This window comes from Megachile rotundata, chromosome 1 (assembly GCF_050947335.1).
Source record: "Megachile rotundata isolate GNS110a chromosome 1, iyMegRotu1, whole genome shotgun sequence".
NCBI lineage: Eukaryota > Metazoa > Arthropoda > Insecta > Hymenoptera > Megachilidae > Megachile > Megachile rotundata.
This window is the reverse complement of record NC_134983.1, coordinates 21,876,448-21,904,404: the sequence shown is the minus strand read 5'-3', so window position 1 is coordinate 21,904,404 and position 27,957 is coordinate 21,876,448. Positions and strand designations below refer to the sequence as shown.

The 27,957-nt window shown below is 34.4% G+C and overlaps 1 protein-coding gene across 1 annotated transcript; it reads left to right on the top strand.

Annotated features, from left to right (window-relative positions):
• Positions 1 to 6,218: 6,218 nt before the first annotated feature.
• LOC100877913 (very long chain fatty acid elongase AAEL008004) lies at positions 6,219 to 19,964 on the top strand. The gene is made up of 4 exons (XM_003700474.3): positions 6,219 to 6,463; positions 16,530 to 16,781; positions 16,855 to 17,098; positions 17,611 to 19,964. The coding sequence occupies exons 2-4, from the start codon at positions 16,530 to 16,532 to the stop codon at positions 18,090 to 18,092; spliced, it is 978 nt and encodes a 325-aa protein (XP_003700522.2). The 5' UTR covers positions 6,219 to 6,463; the 3' UTR covers positions 18,093 to 19,964.
• Positions 19,965 to 27,957: the final 7,993 nt, after the last annotated feature.

The following is a 27,957-nucleotide window of genomic DNA, read 5'->3' as shown; positions in this document are numbered from 1 at the left end:
CCAAATTCCCAAGCTCTGAAATTCTCAAGCTCCCAAATTCTTAAGCTCCCAAATTTTCAAGCTTCCAAATTCTCAAGCTCCCAAATTCCCAAGCTCTGAAATTCTCAAGCTCCCAAATTCCCAAGCTCTGAAATTCTCAAGCTCCCAAATTCCCAAGCTCTGAAATTCTCAAGCTCCCAAATTCTCAAGCTCCCAAATTTTCAAGCTTCCAAATTCTCAAGCTCCCAAATTCCCAAGCTCTGAAATTCTCAAGCTCCCAAATTCCTAAGCTCTGAAATTCTCAAGCTTCCAAATTCTCAAGCTCCCAAATTCCCAAGCTCTGAAATTCTCAAGCTCCCAAATTCCCAAGCTCTGAAATTCTCAAGCTCCCAAATTCTCAAGCTTCCAAATTCTCAAGCTTCCAAATTCTCAAGCTTCCAAATTCTCAAGCTCCCAAATTCTCAAATTCCCAAATTCTCAATCCCCCAAATTCCCAATTCCACAAATTCCCAATCCCCCAAATTCCCAACTCCCCAAATTCTCAAATTCCCCATCCCCCAAATTCTCACTCTCCCAAATACCCAATCTCTCAATTCCTAATTTCCCAAATTTCCAAATTACCAAATTCTCAAATTCTCCATCTCCCAAATTCTCAAATTCTCCACTAATTCACTTCTCGTCCCTCAAAACGTCAACACAGTGTAGGTTTTGACGTAATTATACCAACACCAAAAAAATGTCAATAATTTCTAATAATAACCCAAATGAATCGAGTTTTCTGTAAGACACGCGTGCGTTCAATGCGATAACCAATCGCTTCCGTGAAGATAGTCGAAAGTATCGCACGTATTCGAACGGTAGATGGGTTTTTGCACGATTCGACTTATTTCCAGCACGCGCAGGCCCGTCACCAGATTACCGAGTTTATGTCACGATCTTTTTGATGCCTACAAGAACTCCACACTGCGATTGAAACAGGAGAACAGAAGTTTAGCATACCGTGAAATTTTCGCACGTCCAATTATCTTTGAATGTGAGGGATTTATAAACATGTCGTTGGTGATAGGAATGATTGTGACAATTTCTCTTTTGCAATTTCTTTTCTTTTTTATGAAATGTGTGGATATTTAGTGTATTGATATTTTAGCTTGATGGATAATTTATTTTCTGGGTGCGACAGAAATATTTGTTCTTAGATGTTATGGTAGGAGAAAGTGGGGAAATTGAAATTTGAGGATTTTGTATTTGAGGGTTGCATGGGAAGCTTAATAGGGTGCTGCAGGAGTCCTTAAGGCTATTTCGTTCAGTGTTTGAATTTTCAGTCGCTTAAGTTTTTCACTCTTTGAAATTCTCAAGCTTCCAAATTCTGGAGCTTGAAAATTCTCAAGCTTGCAAATTCTCAAGCTTCCAAATTCTCAAGCTCCCAAATTTTCAAGCTTGCAAATTCTCAAGCTTGCAAATTCTCAAGCTTGCAAATTCTCAAACCCCCAAATTCTCAAGCTCCCAAATTCTCAAGCTTCCAAATTCTCAAGCTCCCAAATTCTCAAGCTTTCAAATTCTCAAGCTCCCAAATTCTCAAGCTCCGAAATTCTCAAGCTTCCAAATTCTCAAGCTCCCAAATTCTCAAGCTTCCAAATTCTCAAGCTCCCAAATTCTCAAGCACCCAAATTCTCAAGCTCCCAAATTCTCAAGCTTTCAAATTCTCAAGCTCCCAAATTCTCAAGCTTCCAAATTCCCACTCTCCCAAATTCTCAAGCTCCCAAATTCTCACGCTTCCAAATACTCAAACCCCCAAATTCTCAAGCTTCCAAATTCTCAAGCTCCCAAATTCCCACTCTCCCAAATTCTCAAGCTCCCAAATTCTCACGCTTCCAAATTCTCAAGCTTCCAAATTCTCAAGCTCCCAAATTCTCAATCTCCCAAATTCTCAAGCTTGCAAATTCTCAAGCTTCCAAATACTCAACCCCCTAAATTCTCCACCCCCCAAATTCTCAAGCTTCCAAATTCCCAATCTCCCAGATTCCCACTCTTCCAAATTCTCAATCTCCCAAATTCTCAAACCCCCAAAATTCTCACATCCCGAAATTCTCACTCCCCCAAATTCACTCGTAAAACTTACCACCTTTAAATTCTAAATCCGTCACAAGACTCATCAAATTACCGCAAGGATTACCTAACAATTTTCCTTTTACTATACTCGAAATTATCTAGTAGACTTCATTACAGAAATAACCAAGTATATATCCAACACTATAGGTTAGGTTGCAACCTAAGGAGTCTTTGAACGTGATCGAGAGATGGGTCTCCTCGTTATTTGTCTAATTACGAGTTAGCGGTGATGGATGTGCCAGCAAATTACCATAAATCGATTAATATACGTATATGTCCGTATAAATGAATAATTCACTGTTGACACGTGGTCACCGAAGTATTTGCTGAACTATGGTACGCGTTGAAGACTACGTCATAAACAACGAATTCCAAAATTCGAAGAAGGAACTTTGCTCGTGAAGCACTTACATCTGAATTGCGTAATATTCTTTTGATATTTTGCGGACGTAGAAATATACTTCCTCTATTGGACGGAAATAGATAAACTCGTGACGAATGGATGGACAAATATTTTTGAATAAATATGTACGTCGGTTTTGTTCGTCAGACGGTAGTGTATTATCGTGGAAGATACAGTGTTTCGTTTAAAATCGTTGTCTTTAAGATTCTCTACATTGTTTTATAGCTGGATGAATTGTTTATGTCGTAGTTTGTTTCTTGTAACGATTTGTCAATTTGTTTTTTGTAACAATTTGTCAATTTGTTTTTTGTAACAATTTGTCAATTTGTTTTTTGTAATAATTTGTCAGTTTTTGTTAAGCTTCTGAGATGTTGTATCTTCTTATAAGATGCATCGTTTTCGATTTAAGACACCCTGTATCGCATACCATGGCATACCTGGCTCCTGGCCAATGCATATGCTTTACAGAAACTTTAAGACAAAATTTAAACGATTGTATCTTTTAAACGATTGTTCGTACATAACTTGAAATAAACCATTATAATAAATCTAGTAATAACATGATCGACCAACGTGCAATACCTGATTAGAATTTTAGGGGTTGCTTTTTCAACTTGTACCTAAAGCTGTGTACACTATATGCACCATATAATACATTATGTACATATCAAGGTTGCAAAACATGTTAAAAAAAACATAAAGAAAATGTTAAAAAAAAAACAATGTTATAAAAATATGCGTATGTTTTACAGAGACTTCAACACAAAATATCTTTGAAACGATTGTTCATGACTTCAAATAAACACCATAAGAATAAAACTAGTAATAACATGATTGATCGAAATGTAAAATGTGATCAGAATTTTAGGGGTTGCTTCCTCAACTTGTATCTAAAGCTGTGTACACTGTATGCACTATATGTATCACATTATAAGCGTACCAAGGTTGTAAAACATGTTTAAGAAACATAAACAAAATGTCATGATGTTATACAAATTGCAGTGAATAATTGTAGAAGCACAGTTACAAATAAATCCATTTGTCAGACATTTTTTTCCCTGAAAAAAGTTTATACAATAAGGTGTCTAATAAAAAAAAAGATTGCAAAGTGTACCGGTTTTATTGCACCTGCGAGGCGATCTACAATAAATATGTAGCTCACCTTGAACTTTTTTTAACATTTGTTACATTTTTGTACATCATTACAACGCAGTTTCTCCAAGCTTCATATAAAGTACAATAACACACAGCAGCAAATCTGTATTCATACCACAAAATTCACCTCTTAAAAAATATCCACTAATTGCAGCTTTGCACTTGAGATTCACCTCGAAAACCTTGAAGAACGAATCTAAATAAAAATCACAGCAGATTAACAAATGTATCACGTATACTACAATGAAAATAAATTCTTTGTCAGACACTTTACATCGATGTTGGACGCAGTTGAAAATAATATCAACCAAATTCTTATCGTTTGTTATTCAGTAGCACGTTGACGTCTTTTATCGAGACAAAGGTTAGGTTACTCTTTTCCATAAATTGTTGGCAGGACGTTGTTACTCTGTAGTAGGTTATTCAACCCCTTGCACTATTGTGATCGATTTTAGAATTTTTAATTTTGAGGAAGGATTTAATTTGGAGGACTCAATTGGACTTAGGACAACATTGTTACTATATAGAAGGTTATTCAACCCTTTGCACTATTTGACTCGTGTCGGACTTTGTGATCGATTTTAGAATTTTTAATTTTGGGGAAGGACTTAATTTGGAGGACTCAATTATTAGGAGGACTTAGGAGGATCCAATCATTGAGGATTCAATTATTCGCACAGTCTGTTCTATTAGTAGTGAACATAGTTCTAGTATTTAGTTCTGAGGAGTGAATTTGGAGGACTCAATTATTAGGTGGACTTAGGAGAACGTTGTTACTATATAGAAGGTTATTCAACCCCTTGATTCGTATTTTGTGATCAATTTCAGTACTTTTAATTTTGAGGAAGGACTTAATTTGGAGGACTCAATTATTAGGAGGACTTAGGAGGATCCAATCATAGAGGATTCAATTATTCACACAGTCTATTCTACTACTAGTGAACATAGTTCTAGTATTTAATTCTGAGGAGTGAATTTGGAGGACTCTATTAGGTGGACATAGGAGAACCAATCATAGAGGATTCAATTATTTTCACAGTCTGTTCTATTACTAGTGAACGAAGTTCTAGTATTTAGTTCTGAGGAGTGAATTTGGAGGACTCAATTATTAGGTGGACTTAGGAGGACCCAATTATTAAGGATTCAATTATTCACACAGTCTATCCTACTACTAGTGAACATAGTTTTAGTATTTAATTCTGAGGATTGAGTTTGGAGGACTCTATTAGGTGGACTTAGAAGACTCAATCATTGAGGATTCAATTATTCGCACAGTCTATTAGTAGTGAACATATGTTAGGTCTAGTAGAATAGAACTATTCTTTGTCAGTTTTAATATTGCATGTTTCTGACTTATGCACTTGATAAATAATGCAAGGGGGTCAACTAAACATCTGACTGAATACAAGCTAATTTAGAAATGTGGACATTTTCATTGAGCTACCACTACAGTATCTACAACAGTATCATTATTCGACTGTTTTGATACTTGAATTTGGAGTTCAATCATTTGCTAGTTATTACAAAATTGACATGAAATTTCAACTTTGAATATTGCATGATTCTGACGCTCCTCATAAATAGTACAAGAGCTTGAACTAAACATCTGACTGAATACAAGAAATTTTGAAACGTGGACATTTTCACTGAGCCACCATTACAGTATCTATAACAATATCATTATTCGACTGTTTTGATACTTGAATTTGGAGTTCAATCATTTGCTAGTTATTACAAAATTGACATGAAATTTCAACTTTGAATATTGCATGATTCTGACGCTCCTCATAAATAGTACAAGAGCTTGAACTAAACGTCTGAGTGAATACAAGCTAATTTAGAAATGTGGACATTTTCACTGAGCTACCATTACAGTATCTATAACAATATCATTGTACGACTGTTTTGATACTTGAATTTGGAGTTCAGTCATTTGCTAGTTATTACCAAATTGACATGAAATTTCAACTTTGTCTGAATATTGCATGATTCTGACTCCTCATAAATAGTACAACCTCTACCTCTGACTGGATACAAGAAATCTTGAAATGTTTTCACTGGATTATTACAGTATCTACAGTATCTTACAATATCTACAATATCTTCGACAATTTTGTTATACTGATCACACTGCTTTATTAGTCCAGATCCACCAAGCGCTCCTATTCTATCATCGTCGTATTTTATTACTCTTTCCACCACACCACAATTTTACTACTCTGTTACATTATCAAGCTTCTCTCCGACAATGAAAGTTCAAAACCATGAAAGTTCCATATTAATTAAAAATTCAAAAAGTTTCATTGAGACCTTGATCCACAGGCTCGTATTTCAGACACTTCCACTGACACTTGCACACACGAGTTCGAGCAAACGAATTTGAAGAATTTTGGTAGATCGGTGCTAAGCTGGAGGAACGACCACGCGCACGCGAACGACCCTTGGACAGTCGAGAACGATCGACAGAGATCGTAAGAAGGCAGAAATCGGCATGAGAAGGCTGGTGGGGTCGGTGTTGTTACCCCACGGTGTGACAGCGTGCTAGCACACCGGTATACACGCACAGGTGTTACCAGCTTATGCCGATATAAAACACGGTTTTGATGGCGGTAGCTCAGTTTCCTCGAAGGTGGTCAAGCACGAAGGTGCTCTCCTCGCCACGGAGGTTCGATCGAAATCTAAGTGATCCGAATCCCTGCGAACACTTATCGATTTATTGGCGATTAGATAGCGGAGATAGACAACGATTGTTTGGCAACTGTGAATAGAAAAGGATACGTGTTCTGCGATTTCGATAAGAGCACTTCATTTATCACAGTGAGTTGACTTTTGCATCTTTGCGAGTTGAATATGAAAATATTTTGACGGTATTATATATTGTACATGTGTGTTTGGTGTACTTATTCTTGTGTACTTTTTGCTGTTTTTATATTTTGTTGTACTTTAGACTAGTTTGTATATTAAGTACTTAAATATATTAAATATATTATTATTATATAAGTATTTGGGTGTGGGATTATAGTGATGTTATGGGTCAGAAGTGTACTTAAGTTTGATGAATAGGGTTAATTATTTAAGGATGAATAAGGTTTGTTTGTGACTAAGGGTTATTTTATAGGGTTTCGTTGTGACTAAGTTACATTGTACATAGATGTAACTTGAAGGGAATAATTGAAGTTTAACATTGAGAAATTGATTTTGGATATTAATCAACTTGTGACTCTGTTAACTGACATGTTAATAGACATATTAGTTTTTAGTATTAATACAAGTGCACTGGTAATTTGAAATGATTGATTGAAATGTTAATAGACATATTAGTTTTTAGTATTAATACAAATGCACTGGTAATTTGAAATGATTGATTGAAATGTTAATAGACATATTAGTTTTTAGTATTAATACAAGTGCACTGGTAATTTGAAATGATTGATTGAAATGTTAATAGACATATTAATTTTTAGTATTAATACAAGTGCACTGGTAATTTGAAATGATTGATTGAAATGTTAATAGACATATTAATTTTTAGAATTAATACAATTGCACTGGAAACTTGAAATGATTGTTTGAAACGTTAGTAAAGAAATTAATTTTTAGTGTTAATACAAGTGCACTGGTAACTTGAAATAATTGATTGAAACGTTAGTAAAGAAATTAATTTTTAGTGTTAATACAATTGCACTGGTAACTTGAAATGATTGTTTGAAACGTTAGTAAAGAAATTAATTTTTATTATTAATACAAGTGCACTAGTAACTTGAAATGATTGATTGAAATGTTAATAGACATATTAGTTTTTAGTATTAATACAATTGCACTGGAAACTTGAAATGATTGATTGAAACATTAGTAAAGAAATTCATTTTTAGTGTTAATACAATTGCACTGGTAACTTGAAATGATTGTTTGAAACGTTAGTAAAGAAATTAATTTTTATTATTAATACAAGTGCACTAGTAACTTGAAATGATTGATTGAAATGTTAATAGACATATTAGTTTTTAGTATTAATACAATTGCACTGGAAACTTGAAATGATTGATTGAAACATTAGTAAAGAAATTCATTTTTAGTGTTAATACAATTGCACTGGTAATTTAAAATGATTGTTTGAAACGTTGATAAAGAAATTAATTTTTAGTATTAATATAATTTTTCTGATAACTTGAAATGATTAACTGAAACGTTAGTAAGTAAATTAATTTTGAATCTTAGTAAAATTACATTGGTAACCCAAAATGACGAACTGACACTTTAATCAGCAACTTAATTGTAAATATTAAAGAATTTGCATTGATCAAAATATTTACCTGAAATATTAATTTATTAATGAAAAAAATAATTTAAATTTCTAAATTTTCAAGTGTAACATTTTAACATGAAAAGCTTCATCTATATGTGAACCACGATTGAGTTTAATTATTATTAAGATTGTGTAAGGGACTTAAGGTTACCATAATGGCGTCCCATAACCTAACCGGTACCGCGACAGAACTACATTGAAATACAATCGCAGAGCTTTTCAATTTCTTTCATTTATAATTCTAATTAAGTAAAAAATTAGTTTCACCGAACCAGATAATCCAGTGAAAGGGTTAAAGTTATTAAATTCGGGGATATCAAATGAATGAATGTTCGAAATAGTCGACGACGCGAGACGAGTTGCGTTATGCATGTTTAGAATTCTCTGCGTATTCCACACTGGATCGCGAAATTGAAATAAATTATCCACCTAGTAATTTTAACTCATAATTGCACGAAACGTGGAGAAAACTGTGGGAAATCGATTAGATGATTTTCATAATTTCAGCATTCATAATTATATCAAAGTTTATCAAACTAACATATTATTAAAGTAACAATTAAACTAACTATTGCATAATAAAATAAAAAAGAATTAAATAAGAATTATATATAGGAAAATATTAACATGACAACCGAGACGTTAATCATTGATTCAATTATTCAAAATATTTGACAAAATATATTTCTAAAAAATACGAAGTGTACAAGAGCCTCATGTTTTCGCAAACGCAGACGCAAAGATTTACACAAGATATTGCCGCTTCTTGCGCGGAATTATTCGAGGAGTAAGCAAAGTCAAATTTAGACGAAACGTATGTCTGCCAATAACGAATTCACGCTAGGTCTTCGTTTCGATACAAGTAGACACGGTGTTTTTTAACTTATTTGATTTTGCTCACGTTCTGCCGTAAATGTCCTGCTTGACTTGTATGTGGACACGCGTAATTATGGAACACCTTTTCGATAATTCACACAGAAACAACCTACTTAAAAATTACAGGGATCAAAATTTTGGGAACAAAAACAAAATTTAAACGATTCGAGTTCTGTAAAATTTCACATATTAGTTACTTTTTTATTAATTCATAAAGTTACTGATTTATTTAAGATTTACTGATCATTTGTATTTTTCAAAATTTGGACGACATTTGTAATTTTTTCAGTGGAAAGATTTCAGTAATGAACTGAATTTTTTTGTTGGCATCTGAACGTAGATCGTAGCGATTAAACGTAGTGATCAAATTAAAAATTTGTTGTTTTTTTGAAATATTTCAGTAGGTGTTTCGAAACACTCGTAGAATATTGCAATATAGAGATTTTGGTATTATTTACAAGGTTTATAACATCCAGAATAAATACAATTCGTAGATGTAGTTTACTCTGTCACGAGAATCATCATTGTGCAAAATTCAAACAATTGTCAGGAGATGGTATTATCGCAGTGAAACAGTTTCGTGCTGAGATTGCCCTAATTATAGTTAACTGCTTCACGCTGAAAAGCTCCACATTAACTTCTCTACAATTCACTTCTCTGTGGTTTACAAATTCTCCGACTAATCTACTACTTTTGTCAAAGAAAAAAATATAACATTTCCACATTTGACAATTTGCAAATATATTCTAAAACTCTGCACTCCAAAAATTTATTTTGTAATTTAAAATGTCTCCTCAGAAGGTACAGTGAAGTCTTAAAAAAAAATATATGTAACTTATTTCTAAATAAGTAAATTAAAAAAATGACAAAGAAGTATTTATATCTCGTCAAATATTACTGAACCACCAAATTACGCAACAGTGATCGTAAAAAGATGGATTGTCGATCGCTGACGTAAGCCAAAGGCAACGGAACAAATGACTTTTCCCGAAGATGACTGGACCGAAATGCGGTTGAATGATTTTTTATTCTATCTGAGTGGAATATTTATTCGTCATTCGACGAATTTGGTAATCGAGGCGATTACAAAGTGAGAGAGAGAGAGTCGTTCGATTTCGTTAGATGGGAACAAAAGGGAGAAGAATGCACCTGACCAGGCAGCAAATGGCGTTTAAGAAGCGACTCGCACGAAGAACAATCATTTCAGTTGCAACATATAATTTATGAGCTTGCGACTTTACATTAAAAAACTATTAGGTCGTTGTATTTTGAAATCGAATGGATGAACAGTAGAACGCGGTTTGATAACAAGTATCGTAAAATTCCACTTACACTTTATATTTGAAGCGTAAAATTCTGGGAAAGCGTTATTGTTTTAATGCAAAATGGATGAGGGATTATTGCATTCGTTAATGGATGTGAGAGAGAGTGGTATCATAAAATAGGAAGGTGATGTGATCGGTAAAATAGTAGGAAATAGTGAAATAGTATAAATGGTGCAAGTGATACAGATGGTAAAATAGTAAAATAATAAAGTAGGGAAATGATGGTGTAGTAAAATAGTGGAATAGGTGCAACGGTGTAAATGGTGAAATAATATCATAGTAAAATAATGAAATAGTGGAAATAGTAGAAGTAGTAGAAATAGTAAAAACAATAGAAATAGTAAAAATACAAAAAATACTAAAAATAGTAACAATACTAAAAATAGTATAAATAGTAAAAATAGTAAAAATACTGAATATAGTAAAAATAGTAAAAATAGTATAAATAGTATAAATACTAAAAATAGTAAAAAATACTAAATATAGTAAAAATACTAAAAATACTAAAAATACTAAAAATACTAAAAATACTAAAAATACTAAAAATACTAAAAATACCAAAAATACTAAAAACACTAAAAATACCTAAAATACCAAAACTACTAAAAAATACTAAAAATACCAAAAATATTAAAAACACTAAAAATACCTAAAATACCAAAACTACTAAAAAATACTAAAAATACCAAAAATATTAAAAACACTAAAAATACCTAAAATACCAAAACTACTAAAAAATACTAAAAATACCAAAAATACCAAAAATACCAAAAATACTAAAAATACCCAACATATCCAAAATACTAAAAATACCAAAAGTACTAAAAATACTACATTTCTTTAAAATGTCCCAAATTTTTTAAATATGTACCAAGTATTATTTCGAATGAACTTGTGAAAAATGACTGAATTAACCATCCCATTGACAGCAATTTAATACATTTCCCTCAAGACACGTGTAACGCTCACATCATTTGATCCATACTGATTTGAATGCGAATGATACAAGTTTCTCAGAACAAGGATAATAAAAATGAGAACAAAGGATGTACATAGTGTACAGTGAACGATCAGCGTTACACGGGAAAACCTTGGTCGCCGGAGATGCGACGAAATTTAAATACATTATTGATCGTTCGATTGTGATTTATAAAGCTGAATATCCTTCTCGTTGAAATAACTTCATGTTTTCCTTACGGCGAATATACAATGTCGTTAATCACGTTGCAATTAGCTACCATTATGTTAATTCGTGTTTAATAGTTACTTAAACATTCTTTGTCTCCGCGTAGAATTTTTTGTGTACTCTTCAAAGAAAGTTTGGTATAAAAATTAGTAGTGGTCCACAATTATTTATTAAATTTTAATAATTGATGATTTTTAATTAAAATTGTAAAATTGTTATTATATTTGCTGCACGATTTTGATGTGTTATTACATTTGTTGTAAGATTTTAATGTTTTGTTATATTTATTATTACTGTTTAGATACTCTACGGTAGAACACATGAGATTATCACCCGTTAGATTACCACGCGTTAGATTCCTACGCTTAGAATTACCACGCATTGCATTACTACGCGTTGGACTACTACACGTTGAATATCCACGCGTTGGATCACTACGCGTTGGATATCCACACGCTGGATTACTACGCGTTGGTTAACTACGCGTTAGATTTCCACGCGTTAGATTCCTACGCTTAGAATTACCACGCGTTGCATTACTACGCGTTGGACTACGACGCGTTGAATATCCACACGTTGGATCACTACGCGTTGGATATCCACACGCTGGATTACTACGCGTTGGTTAACTACGCGTTAGATTACCACGCGTTAGATTCCTACGCTTAGAATTACCACGCATTGCATTACTACGCGTTGAACTACTACGCGTTGGATATCCACGCGTTGAATCACTACGCGTTGGATATCCACGCGCTGGATTACTACGCGCGGGTTAATTACGCGTTAGATTACCACGCGTTAGATTCCTACGCTTAGAATTACCACGCGTTGCATTACTACGCGTTGGACTACTACGCGTCGAATATCCACGCGTTGAATCACTACGCGTTGGATATCCACACGCTGGATTACTACGCGTTGGTTAACTACGCGTTAGATTACCACGCGTTAGATTCCTACGCTTAGAATTACCACGCGTTGCATTACTACGCGTTGGACTACTACGCGTCGAATATCCACGCGTTGGATCACTACGCGTTGGATATCCACACGCTGGATTACTACGCGTTGGTTAACTACGCGTTAGATTCCTACGCTTAGAATTACCACGCGTTGCATTACTACGCGTTGAACTACTACGCGTTGAATATCCACGCGTTGAATATCCACGCGTTGGATCACTACGCGTTGGATATCCACACGCTGGATTACTACGCGTTGGTTAACTACGCGTTAGATTACCACGCGTTAGATTCCTACGTTTAGAATTACCACACATTGCATTACTACGCATTGAATATCCACGCGTTGAATCACTACGCGTTGGATATCCACCCGTTATATTACCACCCGTTAAATTAGCACCCGTTAGATTACCATCCGTTAAATTACCACCCGTTAGATAATCACGCGTTACTCGATAAAATACCACAGATCGCAGATTACTCCGCTCATTGACATTTTAAATAACCCGTCAATTTATACATTCCATTACCCGCGTATGATTATCACATTTTGTCATCGATGATTTATATTATCACGTTCGTGTCTTTGCGATAGTAAACATTTAGTCTCCTCGTCTTTGTAGTACCACACATCGTTGCTGATTAATTCATCGTACACATTCTTCCGCTGACTCGCTCAAACGATAAAAAATAATAATTGTTGCGCAAGATATTTCATTCTTTAAGATAAAAGATTACGTTGACAGTTAAATTCATGTTTCATTACGCAAATTCCAGAATTATTATAAATACGTCAGAAGATTATTATCACGAAATACGTTTATCTCGATTGATACATGTCGAATTTTAACAAATAATTCTGTAAGAAAAAAAGAATGCGAAGGCCGTGAATTTAATTACCAACAACTTCCGTTCACATTTCTGCATGTACGCGGCACAAATCTCTTGCGGACTTTAACAAAGAAAATCTCTTTGTGTAAATTCTCTTTACGGCGAATTTGATTCTGGGTAATCAAGTATATCTGATTACGGATATCCACTGACATTTTCAATTGCCTAAGATTTTCAAGTAAGATTAAATTTCACGATTAAACTGGAATTAAGATTAAACGGTGTTCGATTTTCATCGATATATTACCGGAAATTGAAAGTATTTACTCAAAATCATATTACTCTTTGAAATTTATCTGCATTTCTAATTAGCTACCAACGTCATCGACTAATTTATTGCATACATTTTGTACTTTCCCGCTAACTTACTAAAACAACGATAAATAGTTGAATCAACTTTGCATCAGCAATTTCTGTTTGACCAACGAGATACAAAAATTATGGTTTTCCAGGAACTTTACGCCAGTAGAACTCTTTGTCCAAGTAATTTTTAATGCTAGATTCCATTAGAAAATCCGTAGATGAAAATATGCAAACTGTAAAGTTAAAACTGTTCCAAAGTATAATATTATGGTACTCTTACCATAATACTATTACGTACGTCGTGGTCGTTTCCTTATTTCTTTCGCAAACAATCAAGCTTCTCATAAAAGCAAAGTCCTAATCTATTTTTGCAAGAATCTGGAAGAACAATTCTTGAGTGGATGTCGAAACGTCCTCCTTGCTACAGTTTCAGATGTTGCATTGAAATCTCCTACAGAACTCGTCCGCCATGTTTTCGAGCTACCGATCATCGACTTTGTCTGATACAGTGCATTCAACAGTATACAATTCAACAATAAAGTTCAATTCATTTTGCATGATTTCTATAAGTCATTAGCATTACATTTTCAAATTTTTGAAGCATTACATTTATACGAAATGTGATATTGATCAGATGTGGACACATCTATTTTGTTTAACGTAAAGACGCGTAAACACATCCTTTGTATGCATGCATACGTCATAACATCGAAATCATTTGTTAACATGTTTGTTGTTATTGCAACGTCGTATATTGCGTCTACGATAATAAATGTCAGATCTTGTGATATCGCATATGCGTTATGGCACTGCAGTGACCTGCTTTTGAAACGCAATAATGAGCATATCAATGAGGTTACCTAGAAATCTAAAACTTCATTTTCAAATTTTATTAGTATGATGTGATTGTGAATATGTCAGTTTATTGATAAAATAGTTTTACTTTGCTTTGAAAGAAATTGTGTCTCTTTGCTTTGAATGAAACTATATTTCTTTGCTTTGAATGAAACTATATTTCTTTGCTTTGAACGAAACTGTTTCTAAAGCGATGCAGGACATAACCTCATGCTTCTCCCTGGAATGTACAGTACCTAATCACACCGACTCTTTGACTTTGACTCTAAGCTTGCGTATTACATTACAAAAGAACGACAAATTATTTTTCGAATCACCCTATAAACATCAAATTTCATCCTCAACAAATTTATTTCAGACTTAAAATTCATACAGTGTCCTTGCAAGGCGCACTCAGGCGTAACCTTGCACTCGGGTCTCTCAAGAGAGGTAATTTTCTTGTATGCAACAGATACCCATATATTAGTATCAAAAGAAACCTTGATGAAATGTTTGTTCACTCATCCATCAATTTGCATATATTTCCTTTTCCATTTTTTTGTATTACGCGTCCAATCTTCCTCGTATTTTCATCGAGTTCCATATTCAAGGCAATAAAATTAAAGCAACGGAAAGAAATAAAATTAAGAATGTACCGCAATCATGATCAATAAGGAAGTGTCACATAATTAAAAATAATAATGAGTATTTTTAGTCCGATCAAGGATCTTCCTTGTTTAACTTTCGTCACGTAGTACGGTTCTCATTGATTCGATTATAATTATTCAACAACAACGCTTTAGATAAACTGTAAAAACTGTCCCGTTACTTTTTTTCCGAAGTCCACTTTAGATCGAGCGGTTCAACTGCCGCATAAATGGATAACGGTAGTTACATCATTCCGTGAATCTAGACGTAATTTTTTTAAGTCTATCGTTGATTCATGAATGTTAACAAATTATTTCGAATTAATTCAATATGACTATTAATCTAGACTAGTTAAATTATAGAAGACTAACACGCGTTTATTTTTGAATATCTATCGATTTACGACTTCAATGTTTATGAAACGCTGAAATTTTCAAGCTATTTTGGGGCATTTTATAAGGGCATAAAATTACTCGTGTAAACAGAATTACGAGAACTAGCGAGAGGATCTTTTTTCGTAGCGGAAACAGGTTCTTGCGGTGTTTGATGAGTTTACTTTTCCTTTCGAACCTGCGTTGAGATCGAATTACAAAATGGACGCTCGGTCGAGTCTGTCGCTAGCTTCCCTGTAAATGATACTTTCTTTGTTTCCCACATTTTACGTGTATCGTCAAAAATTTACCATACACATTATTTTTTTTACGAAACGAAAATGGTGAAGGATGTTAAAGAACATTATAACAGACAGTATACAGAAAAAGAATTTGTCTAACCATTCTTCTTATTTTTTAAATGACTGATGATTATTGAAGATCATTATATTCTTCGATTTTTACAAGTCTATAGTTCTGCAAGTCCACGAATGGACATTGTAAATGTCCATTTACAAGTTTACAAGTTTGCAAAGTTTACAAGTTTACAAGTTTACAAGTTTACAAGTTTACAAGTTTACAAGTTTACAAGTCTACAAGTTTACAAGTCTACAAGTTTAATTTACAAGTTCACAAAGTTTTCGAACTTTGGTATCGAAGATAATAACTAGTGAATCATACCCGTACATAGAGCTCATTAAAGTACTTATAAAGCGATTCTAATAAAAACCTGTAATCTCACGGTCGATGAATGTTGTCACGTGCAATATAGGTGCATAACTAGTGCATGTAGATAGACCTGTCATTCGGTCTGTTCGCTCTCGTTTCCAAACTAGAATCGCGGAAATTTTCTGACCCAATTCAGCAACCGCGTTCCTCGTTCCTCGAAGGTTCGAGAAAACCTCAGTGAAAGGGAACCATCATGTGAACCGAAACGATCTTCGAACTTTTTGCAATCCTGTCTATTTAATTATTCGTAGATAACGAGCGCGTTACCCTGAGGATATTCATAATCAATTTGTCAATTTAATGCCTCATAACGTCGGTAATCTTCGTGTAAATCAGTAATGTTAATAGGTATTAATGCTAATAACAGGTTAATGTCGTTGTGGATTATTAAGTTTATGAACGAACACTTGTCAGAATTGTAAAAAAGGATGTTATGTCGCTTTCAGATGGCGCAAGTTGTGCGAACGATTTACGATGGCTATCGGGACCTCATGGACAACAAGAGCGATCCTAGGGTCAACGACTGGATGCTGATGAGCAGTCCGTTCCCGACCCTAGCTATCTGTCTTAGTTACGTCTACTTCGTCAAGGTTTTAGGTCCTAAGCTCATGGAAAATCGCAAACCTTTCGATCTGAGGAGGGTTATGATATTCTACAATCTCTTCCAAGTCATCTTCTCTGCATGGTTGTTCTACGAGGTAAGCGCACTCGAAGGTTTTGAGAGAATATCTTCCCTTCACGAGCATCTTACTTATTTTTAAATGATTGCAGTCTGTGATGTCTGGATGGGGAGGCCACTACTCGTTCCGTTGCCAGCCGGTAGACTATTCCAACAGTCCTTTGGCGCTTCGAATGGCTCATGGCTGCTGGTGGTACTACTTCTCCAAATTCACAGAGTTCATGGACACGATATTCTTTGTCTTGAGGAAGAAGAATAACCACATATCGACCCTTCATGTGATACATCATGGGTGCATGCCGATGTCCGTTTGGTTTGGCGTCAAATTCACTCCAGGTAAGGCTATCTCCACTTCTTATCCTTCATCTTTATTCAGGTTTCACGTGTATTTAAATTTTCTTCGTAGACTTTTTAGTATCTTGTCAACATAAACTTGTCGATACTTCTCGTAATATAAAAGTCGAATTTTTTAAGACAGCATTTCAGTTTCAAGTTCCGTAACATTTTTAAAAACAGTAGAGAGAGATAGATACTCTGTACGTCTCTTAGGCTATTTTATTGCACTATGCATTTAATAATGAAGATAAAAAAAAACAGTAGAGAGATAAACACTCTGTACATCTCTTAGGCTATTTTATTGCACTATGCATTTAATAATGAAGATAAAGGAAAACAGTAGAGAGATAAACACTCTGTATGTCTCTTAGGCTATTTTATTGCACAGTGCATTTAATAATGAAGATAAAGAAAAACAGTAGAAAAAAATAAACACTCTGTACATCTCTTAGGCTATTTTATCGCACTGTAATAATGAAGATAACAAAAGAACCCTATTTTCTGACTCGCAGGTGGCCACAGCACGTTCTTCGGCCTGCTGAACACCTTCGTGCACATCGTAATGTACTCGTACTACCTGCTAGCCGCTTTAGGACCCCGAATCCAGCCCTACCTCTGGTGGAAGAAGTACCTGACCGCGTTACAGATGGTACAATTCGTCCTCGTAATGATCCACGCCTTCCAGCTCCTCTTCATCGACTGCAACTACCCGAAAGCCTTCGTCTGGTGGATCGGCATGCACGCCGTCATGTTCTACTTCCTCTTCCGCGACTTCTACATCCAGTCGTACAAGAAGAAGCAGTTCTCCGTGGAGAAGAAGAAGAGAGAGGCGGAGGAAAAGTTGCGGCGAGAACAGAACGGCTCGGTGCCGCGCAAAGATGCCAAAGAGAACGGCGAGATGTACGCGAACCAGTACAAGATGGCGACCGGTTACATCTCGGACAGCGGTCTCAGGAATCGAGTGTTCATCGACAACAGGGGGTTCAAGGAATAATTAACGCGATGGTGGTGAACTCGAGCCGATCGGCACGGACGATAACTTGAGCCGGTCGTCGAGACATCACGCGGTTTTTCATTCGCGAGGACATTTCGATGCAACCTTCTTCCGAGAAGGTGGACAATCACTCGGTTATATCTTTTACGCTTTCTGTGCGTGCGTGTCGCGTGTTTTAGTGCATGCTTACGTGGCCATGTGTAAGTTCTGACTGAGCAAATTATAGGGAAAGTCCGGGACGTAGTCCTCGAAAATCTTTGGAACGATTATGCTACGATTTTGTAGCAATCAAATGTTCTTGTTACTATTCTAGGTGTTCTTGTAATTCTAGGGTAGGTATTTTCTTGCGACAGGTGTTCAGAAGCTAACCTAGCTAATTAGATCTGAGGTTGTACAGCAGGATCCAAATCGACTATATTCGTTTAAGAAAAATTGAACATAGATATTATGGAATGTAAAGACAGTTGATCGAAGTAGCGTTCCAAGAGTTTCGAGCAATGGCGGATTCTGGGACCATCAAAAAATATTTGGGACCATCTAAAATCGGTACTTACAATTTCAGCAAAATATTCCTGAAAATTTGACATTGACCTAAACACGCAATCCGCCATTGATATTTAATACACCTAGCTGATATTTATTCGAGTTAGGAACACGATTGCCAAATTCAGTTCCCGTAAACAGAGGAACCTGACGAGTTCGTTGTCGGTCGGCAACGTTGTCATTGCTCAAATCGCCGAATACAACTCGCATTCGCGAGTTCGCAATTCCTTTATGTTCTTCCACGATTCGACAAGCCTGATTCGTGGCGGATTAATCGTAGGATAAGTGGTCGCGAGTTACTGAAAGATCGGGTCGATTGTTTTCGAATCTGAGGCACATTTGACAGACACCCACTTTCATGTTTCAATTTGTAAACAGCTGTACATATTATATATAGTTCTGCATTAGATTCAGATAGTAAAAATATCTTAAAATTGACGTACCTTCGACGAAAGGGCTATTCGTAAATGAGGAGCAATTAGCTCGTTAAATGTCATTAGAGGTACAAGAGACGTAAACTTGAAATGCAACTCAGGGAAATCACTTGATATTAACGGTCGATTGCTTGCAGTTTACTGTACTTACAGGGTGTTTCAAAGTTGTAGTTACTTTGTAGGTAGAAAGGAACAATGTAACATTTGTTGATTTTGTTGGGATTTCTCTGATCATTGGCTCACAATAATAATACTAGCAAAATTGTGTGACCAAGTGATTAGATTACAAAGTCATTGATTAGTTTAATTCCCTCGACATAACACGACAAAATTTTGCAACGAATTTCAATTCTTTCCCTTGTTATATCTTTTATATAATCAGAGAAACGTTTGCAGATTCGTTTAAGAAAATGTTTAAGTTTGTGTCATATAACTTTGGTGAATTAATTTTGGAGCGCCCTGTACAACGTAGCCTTAACGACCACGCTATTTTTAATTTTTTATAATACTATAGGCTTACTTCCTGGAGCAATTTATGAATGAACCCGTATAAACGTGCATGATAGTCAAAAGTTTTGACTCAAAAGTAATCGTTCGAACTTTGAACTTTAATTACGATGTTATAATTGGTAATCGTGGTAGTTTCCCGCAAGATTGCCATTCTCGTTAGAATATTATAACGAGAGTCTGTTATAGTTATAAGTTGACCTACGATCAATGTACAGTCCTTTGTATAAATTGTTTGTAATGCCTCAATTCGAAAAAGTCTCAATCCAATGTGATGCGAAATGACATTTTTAACGACGTAGGTGTAAGAAACTTTGTACAATACGACTCGATGTAAGTAAGAGAAATATTTATTTTACGACGATTAAATTGTACAATTTTTAATGAACATGTTCTTCTGCTTCCCAACAAAATTCTAGTACGTACAATAATGTTAAGAACAAAAATAGATCTCGTAATGAAAAATAGTGGAAGATTTATGAAAAATTTATTTTGTCTCGCACATATTAAAATAATTTTGAGGTCATATGTGTATGAATAAAAAATGACTAACTGTTGATTTAAATGATTTTGAATTTCATCTATCATTTTTTAAAATAGAGTCTCCACCGCCATCTGAGTATGACTGATGAAAGTAATAGCATAGAGGGATGTTTTTTTGTAATAACGATACTTTAGTATTGTAGTTTGATATGTTATTAACCATCGATTAACTAATACAGTTTTCTGTATTATTTCTCACTCGATAAAGTAGGTTCGATAAATCTTTCTTTGTTACAGTGGATAATTCAGATATCTTACGAGAATTTATTTGGTGGAAGTCAATGGGTAAGTCAAGTTTCTTATTTATCGATAAGGTTGTCTACAACAGGGGCTGGATAGAGTTTAATTTATTTAACACTAAAATTAACTAATCGATTAAATGATATTTCCACAAGTTCTTTACTATAAATTACACAATTTGTTGAAGCGATCCTCTTGAAATCTGCATTCATCAAGAATTAAGCCTTTGCACTCGAAAGGCACCTCAGGCGCCATTGGATTCAACCCTTTACAGTCCGAAAATTTATTTTACCATTTAAAATGCCCCCTCAGAGGTAAATATTTATGCAATGAGAATTAGCAACTACAATGCATAATCGCAGTTTTTACGAATTCATAATTAATTAGTTAATTATATGTCAGATTTTATATTCGTAATATGATTTTTTAATTAATCGTTCAAACGCTGTTTGCAATTTACTAAGTTGTTCGCTGTTTCATAAATTAGTCTTCTATGTTTATTGTAGTCTTATTATAGTGATTATATGTAATTTAATTTTATATGCAACACGTGTAGCATTTGTACAAAAAATCTAACAATAAGTTTAGGATTTTTATTACATGTAGGATTTTTACAAAAAACCAACAAGTAGGATTTTTATTACATGCAGGATTTTTATAAGAAGCCAACATATAGGATTTGTTTGATAATAATTACAGATACATAGCAAGAGTCACAAGCTTATTTATTTGAAGAGACCCATGAAGTATAAATTATTCGTAGTATCAAAGGTGCGGGAAGCGAAAAAACCGTAATCAACGACACGTGTGACGGTCTTTAGAGCACACTAGAGACGATTTAGTCGGTACAGATTTTCATCGGTGAAAGTGTCGAACGGGTGAAAGTCGGTGAACCACGCGACATAAACGAGGCTCCGTATAAAACTGCATACACCACGTTAATGCATGTGCTATACATGCTAATGTATTACGACAGATGTATCATACTTTTACCAGTCGATTACGATACATTGCGCTCGCATTTTCATCATATTTCGTCGAACGACATTGAGAATACGTCATCGAACGCTTGCTACAGGAGTAGCGTTAATAAACTATTATTCTCTTCAAAAATCATAAGAGACCTGCTGATGACTCGAGAAAATCTAAACAAGTCTTTTTTCTTAAACATCATAATTTTCACCTTCCTATAATTTACTAAATTGTTTCTGTTTCTTATCGATTCTTTAACATAACCGTGTTAACATATGCCACATATGTGAAGATACACTACCGTCCATAAGTATCCGGACACTTGGTTTCGTTACATAAAACATAGTTGAACTTTGTACGAAAGGTATTTAGGGTTATCATATCATTTGTAATAATTATTATTATCTTTTTTGAGGTGTCATAACGTAATAGAATTAATTTTTAAGTACAAATTATACAACGAAAGTGTGAAAGTAAAATTCATGTCCAGAAGTACAAAGTCCAAATTTGTGAATCTAATGAAACGCTTTCGATTCTAAAAAAAATTTTCATTTCTACTGTGTTTCATTTCTATGGTGCAGAACGTATTCAGAGGGTTCTTCGATATGTTTCAAGTGTTTGTGAACTGTTGGTAGGTGTTTAGGTTCCCTCAATGGAGATAAGAATGGAGGTAACGCTACGCACTCGACAGTTTCGGTTTAGTTCGTCTATAGCTTCTTTTCCATTGAGACATGAATTCCAAACGAGAATTATCAATGGAAAAACGTTCCAGTATTCTGACCTTCGCAGAAAAAAAATCGATTTTAGTTACTGTTGCAGATACTTGAATAACTTTCATGCAACGCGAATGCATATTTCGCTGGTGTCCGGGTACTTATGGACGGTAGTGTATGTCATATGCGAATATAACGTACGTTGACGTATTATGTTGTCATTGAATGTCGATTGCGATTATCTTTTCACTTACAGTAAAAAGCTTACAATATACGATTAAAGATACGATCGAGTAAGGACACCTTGCATTTTTTTATTGCAGTATCTACGCGATTGCAAGACAAAGTTGCACATTTGTGTTCAAAGTCCCGCAGCTACTTGTTAATCTTCTTACAGTAATCTTCGTTTCCTTATAGACAAGTGATTTATTACAAAACTCTATTTTAGTAGTGATTATTGTTGAAGTTCGAGAATATTCCGTAATCGTCTGAGAATGACGGTGGATTATCTTTTCCTCGAAGAGATATTTCAACGACTTATATTTTTTCGAGCGCCATTTTTGTTGAATAGTAATTTTGTTGAATAGTAACGAGCGTCTCGTTTTTGTTGAATAGTAAATTTAGGTGGTAGACCACTTAACAATGGTTCTACTTTCAAGGACAGAATTTATCAGTGTGCAGACTCCGGAAAAAGTTCATTGGGAAGTTGTGCAATTTTCAAAATGGCGGCTTGAGAAACACGATAGGTATTCTTAATTGGTATATTTCTGAATGACACTCACAAATTTGAGAGTTTATAGCACATCTAGTTACAATACAATAAAAAATAATAATTATTATTTTGTCTAAATAGTTTTATTTAAAAAATCATGCTGAAATTTCTACGTCGACGACGTTCTAGCAGAGCAAACACTTCTTCTTTAAATATGCAGTTAAGTAAAGTTCGTTTTGCAAAAACTATTTGAGAATTTCTTTATAACACATCTAGTTATAATACAATACAAAAAATAATTATTATTTTGTCTGAATAGTTTTGTTTAAAAAATTTAAATATGCAGTTAAGTTAGTTTTGCAAACTGTACTGATTAAAACACAGTTATTTACCACATTCTGGAATCGTTTTTTACGTTTATCTCAAACATTCAGTAAAGAACATTTCGCATAATTTTTCGAATTTCATTATGCAAAATGATCTTTCAATAATGGACAACCTTTGGTTTACTGCTTCTTTCCTACGTCTTTTAATGAATCGCACAGTCGAAGATTTATACATTCGTAAAAAATACGAGTACTGAAAAACAAAGCTTCTGGAAGGGAGAATACGCAAAATGAGAAAATTTAAATTTAAAATTCTATTAACATATAATAGATAAGTGTTGCTAGTATTCACGATAATTCGTATAAATTTTACTTGACTAATAATGACAAGTAAAAATTAGTATACCACGAGGTAACAATTTAGCTCTTGCAGTTTAAGTCCACAAGGTTACAATATGGCAAATAATAACAATGTTACAATAATGTTTCGTTATCTTTGAAAATGACCCGAACTCGAATGTTTATCGTAGATCGCCTTGCTGTATAAACTAGCCGCTTTTGCATTCGATTCAACTTCGCGAAATTTCGTCCGCGAATTCACGACTTCGTGCACAAATATTTGAACCCTTCTTCGAAGGACTGCGAAAATGTTCATAGAACAATTTCTATCTGACACTCGGAGTTGATCTACGGAGCGTCGCTGAATTACGAAAGAAGATACCTTCGTAATGAATCGTATGTGGGTCACACGTACCCACAAACGATGTAGGACGATCAAGACAGAAAAGTCGAGGGAAAATTAGGAGCATCGATTCAAGCGCGACGTGTTCCAAACTATCGTATAATCAAACTGAAATTTAGCCGGAAACCACGGATCGATCAAATTTCCCGCGATCAAATAGAACAAAGCTCTCACTGAGGAAGTTCGTCTTTCTTTTACGAGAAAGAAACTAGTGTTAGCGTTGGTGTCTGGCTTGTGACCTTAACCGAAAAACAAATAACGTTGGTTAAATGAACAAAGCGCTTTTGTATGAAAATGCAATTTTAAACGTGACGGCACAAATATATGCAATACCACGGAATCAGCAATTCATGAAACACGTGCTTCCTATGGACGAAAATTTCACACCAAATATTTAACTTTTTAATGAAAAAGTTACCTGTTCTAACAGAAGCCTTTAGCAACACTATTGCATGAACTTACAAATTTATTTTAATAGTTGTCTAATACTTTTCAGCAGTACCTGGACACATGCATAAAATGACAAGATTTGTCCTAACTGGAGTCTAATAGCTTTCAGTGGTACCTGGACATATGCATGAACTTATGAATTTATTTATTAACAGATTTATTTTAACAGTAGGCTAATACCTTTCAGCAGTACATGGACACATGCATGAACTTATGAATTTATTTATTAATAGATTTATTTTAACAGGTAGCCTAATACCTTTCAGCAGTACTATGGACATATGCATGAACTTACAAATTTATTTATTAACAGATTTATTTTAACAGATACCCTAATACCTTTCAGCAGTACTATGGACATATGCATAAGCTTATGAGTTTATTTATTAACATATTTATTTTAACAGTAGGCTAATACCTTTCAGCAGTGCGTGGACACATGCATGAACTTATGAATTTATTTATTAATAGATTTATTCTAACAGGTAGCTTAATATCTTTCAGCAGTACTATAGACATATGCATAAACTTACAAGTTTATTTATTAACAGATTTATTTTAACAGATACCCTAATACCTTTCAGCAGTACTATGGACATATGCATAAGCTTATGAGTTTATTTATTAACATATTTATTTTAACAGGTAGCTTAATACCTTTCAACAGTACTATGGACACTTGCATGAACTTACAAATTTATTTATTAATAGATTTATTCTAACAGGTAGCTTAATACCTTTCAGCAGTACTATAGACATATGCATAAACTTACAAGTTTATTTATTAACAAATTTATTTTAACAGGTAGTTTAATACCTTTCAGCAGTACATGGACACATGCATGAACTTATGAATTTATTTATTAACATCAGATTGATTCTAGTTGTAGCCTAATACCTTCCACCTAATACTGACCACCTGCATAAACTTACAAACTAATTTATTAACAAATTCAATCGATAACTTATTTTTAAATTGAAGCCAAAATAAAAAAAGAATAAATTACAACCATCTAAAAATTTCTCGATACTTTTGCAATTTAAAAAAAAAATGGGTCATTTTAACAGATTACGTAAAGTGTCAGTTTACGTCGTTATTCTTGTACCACCACATGTATCGCCAATCAAAGAGTATTTTATCAAATAATTATTAATAACAAATTTCATGACGGACATTCACCTTAATTAATGGTGTGGTTGAAAGAAGTGTACAGAAAAACACAAAGAACCCGTAAAAGTTTGAGACGCAAATGTCGTGGAAAGCAGTGTTTCGAGAGACGGAATGATTTGCAAGTATCTTTGCTGACCGTGCAAAGCAGGCAAGAATCACTTTCGCCGATCGTCGAGACTGGGCTACTCGTGACTTGCATAACCTCTCACAAGGCTGTTACATGGCATTACACTTTCTGCTCTTTTCTTTGCTAGCGGGAATCGCTCCCATTCCGGTCCAATTGCTTACTCCTTCCCGCCACTGTCCTTTAACGCGTCTTTAAAATCTCAACCGCGCGTAAAATCTTCGACGCGATAAACACACCTTCTCGCGGAAAAATTATTTTATAGAACTTTGCGAACATAATACACGAGCTTCTCGATTTGAATAAATTCTGAACAGTTTGTTTACGCGAAGCAATTTTAACCGTGTTTGAGGCGCGATTATAAAGAACGTGAAATTACGAGATATCGACGTGTAACCATTTTGATATTAAGGGTGTAAAAGCTGACCTACTTGACGAAACTAAAAAAAGATACATGGAAACTTTTTAGTGAAAAAATAATGAACTTTCGGCAACAAAATTTAAACAATTTTTGGTATTGCAAAAGTTATGGCCGAAAAAGTAGGAGTGCCGTTTGACCTCATCAAACATGTCCGCAGGCTTATTCGTTGTAAAAGTCTGGCGTAAAATGCAGGCTAAAAATGAGGTAATCCAGGCTCAAGGAACTTGAAAACGACGACCGAAGTCCTCGATTCAACTGCGTAAAAAGATGATGTATACAATGCATTAGTGCCACCGGGAAATATAAAATGTGCGAAGAGATATCAAGGTATCAAAGTTTGCGATGTGCAAATATACAGTAGAAACAGCTAGCAAATAATTTAATTCGCGATTTGCAAGATGTAAAACAGAAGCGTCATGTTCCGTAGAAGTGTGATTCAAAGAAGAAGAGAACGAAAGAAGGATTTTAAGGAACGTAATTCGGTTCCATTTAAAACAGATGATGCAATATTATTTTACAACAAAGGGTTACCACCATTTTAAATGGGCACGAAGTAGGTTAATCTGCGCGAATAAATATGGCTGGCAACCTACAATTGGCCACTTTCCCGCTCTTGCAATCGAGTATTTCATATCGACTGATCGTATTACGACGCGATAAACGTTGCTTTGCAAAGTGACTTGATCGATTAGTGTAACAAGTCCAAAAGCGTGTTTAAATAGTATAGCGAGGAGAAATATGGAAACAAAATGATTATAGTGGAACAGCAAGGTACAATAATAGAATAAGATTAGGAATTCGGGGATGGGAATTGCAGAAATATGAGATTATGGAAATTTGGAAATTGTGGTTTTGAATATTTGGGAATTTTGGAATTACAGACTTGGGGATTTGCAAATTTTGGAATTGCAGATTTTGGGATTTGGAAATTTTGGAATTACAGATTTGGGGATTTGCAAAATTTGGAATTGCGAATTTTGGAATTTGAAAATAAGGGAATTGCGAGTTCGGAAATTTGGAAATTTTGGAATTGTGAATTTGGGGATTTGGAAATTCTGGAATTGGGGGGTTTTGAAATTGGAAATTATGGAATTGCAGATTCGGGAATTTGGTAATTTTAGAATTGCAGATTTTGGATTTGGAAATTGTGGAATTGCCTATTTTTGGATTTGGAAATTTTGGAATTGCAGACTTGGGGATTTGGTAATTTTGGAATTGCGGGTTTTGGAATTTGGAAATATTGGAATTGCAGACTTGGGGATTTGGTAATTTTGGAATTTGGAAATATTGGAATTGCGGACTTTGGGATTTCGAAATTTTGGAATTGCGGATTTTGGAATTGGGAAATTGTGGAATTGCCTATTTTTGGATTTTGAAATTTTGGAATTGCCAATTTTGGGATTTGGAAATTGCGGAATTGCCTATTTTGGAATTTGGAAATATTGGAATTGCAGACTTGGGGATTTGGTATTTTTGGAATTTGGAAATATTGGAATTGCGGACTTGGGGATTTCGAAATTTTGGAATTGCGGATTTTGGAATTGGGAAATTGTGGAATTGCCTATTTTTGGATTTGGAAATTTTGGAATAGCCAAGTTTGGGATTTGGAAATTGCGGAATTTCCTATTTTGGAATTTGGAAATTTTGGAATTGCAGACTTGGGGATTTGGTAATTTTGGAATTGCAGATTTTGGAATTTGGAAATTTTGGAATTGCGGACTTGGGGATTTGGAAATTTTGGAATTGTCAATTTTGGGATTTGGAAATTGCGGAATTGCCTATTTTGGAATTTGGAAATTTTGGAATTGCAGCTTTGAAAATTTGGGAATTGTAGATTTGTCAATTTGAAAATTACAGAATTAAAGGTTTGTCAACTAAAAAATTAAAAAGTTTGACACCATGAAAATAAATATATGATAATACAATAATTAAAATATTTAGCAAAAATTAATTTTAGTGACACCAAT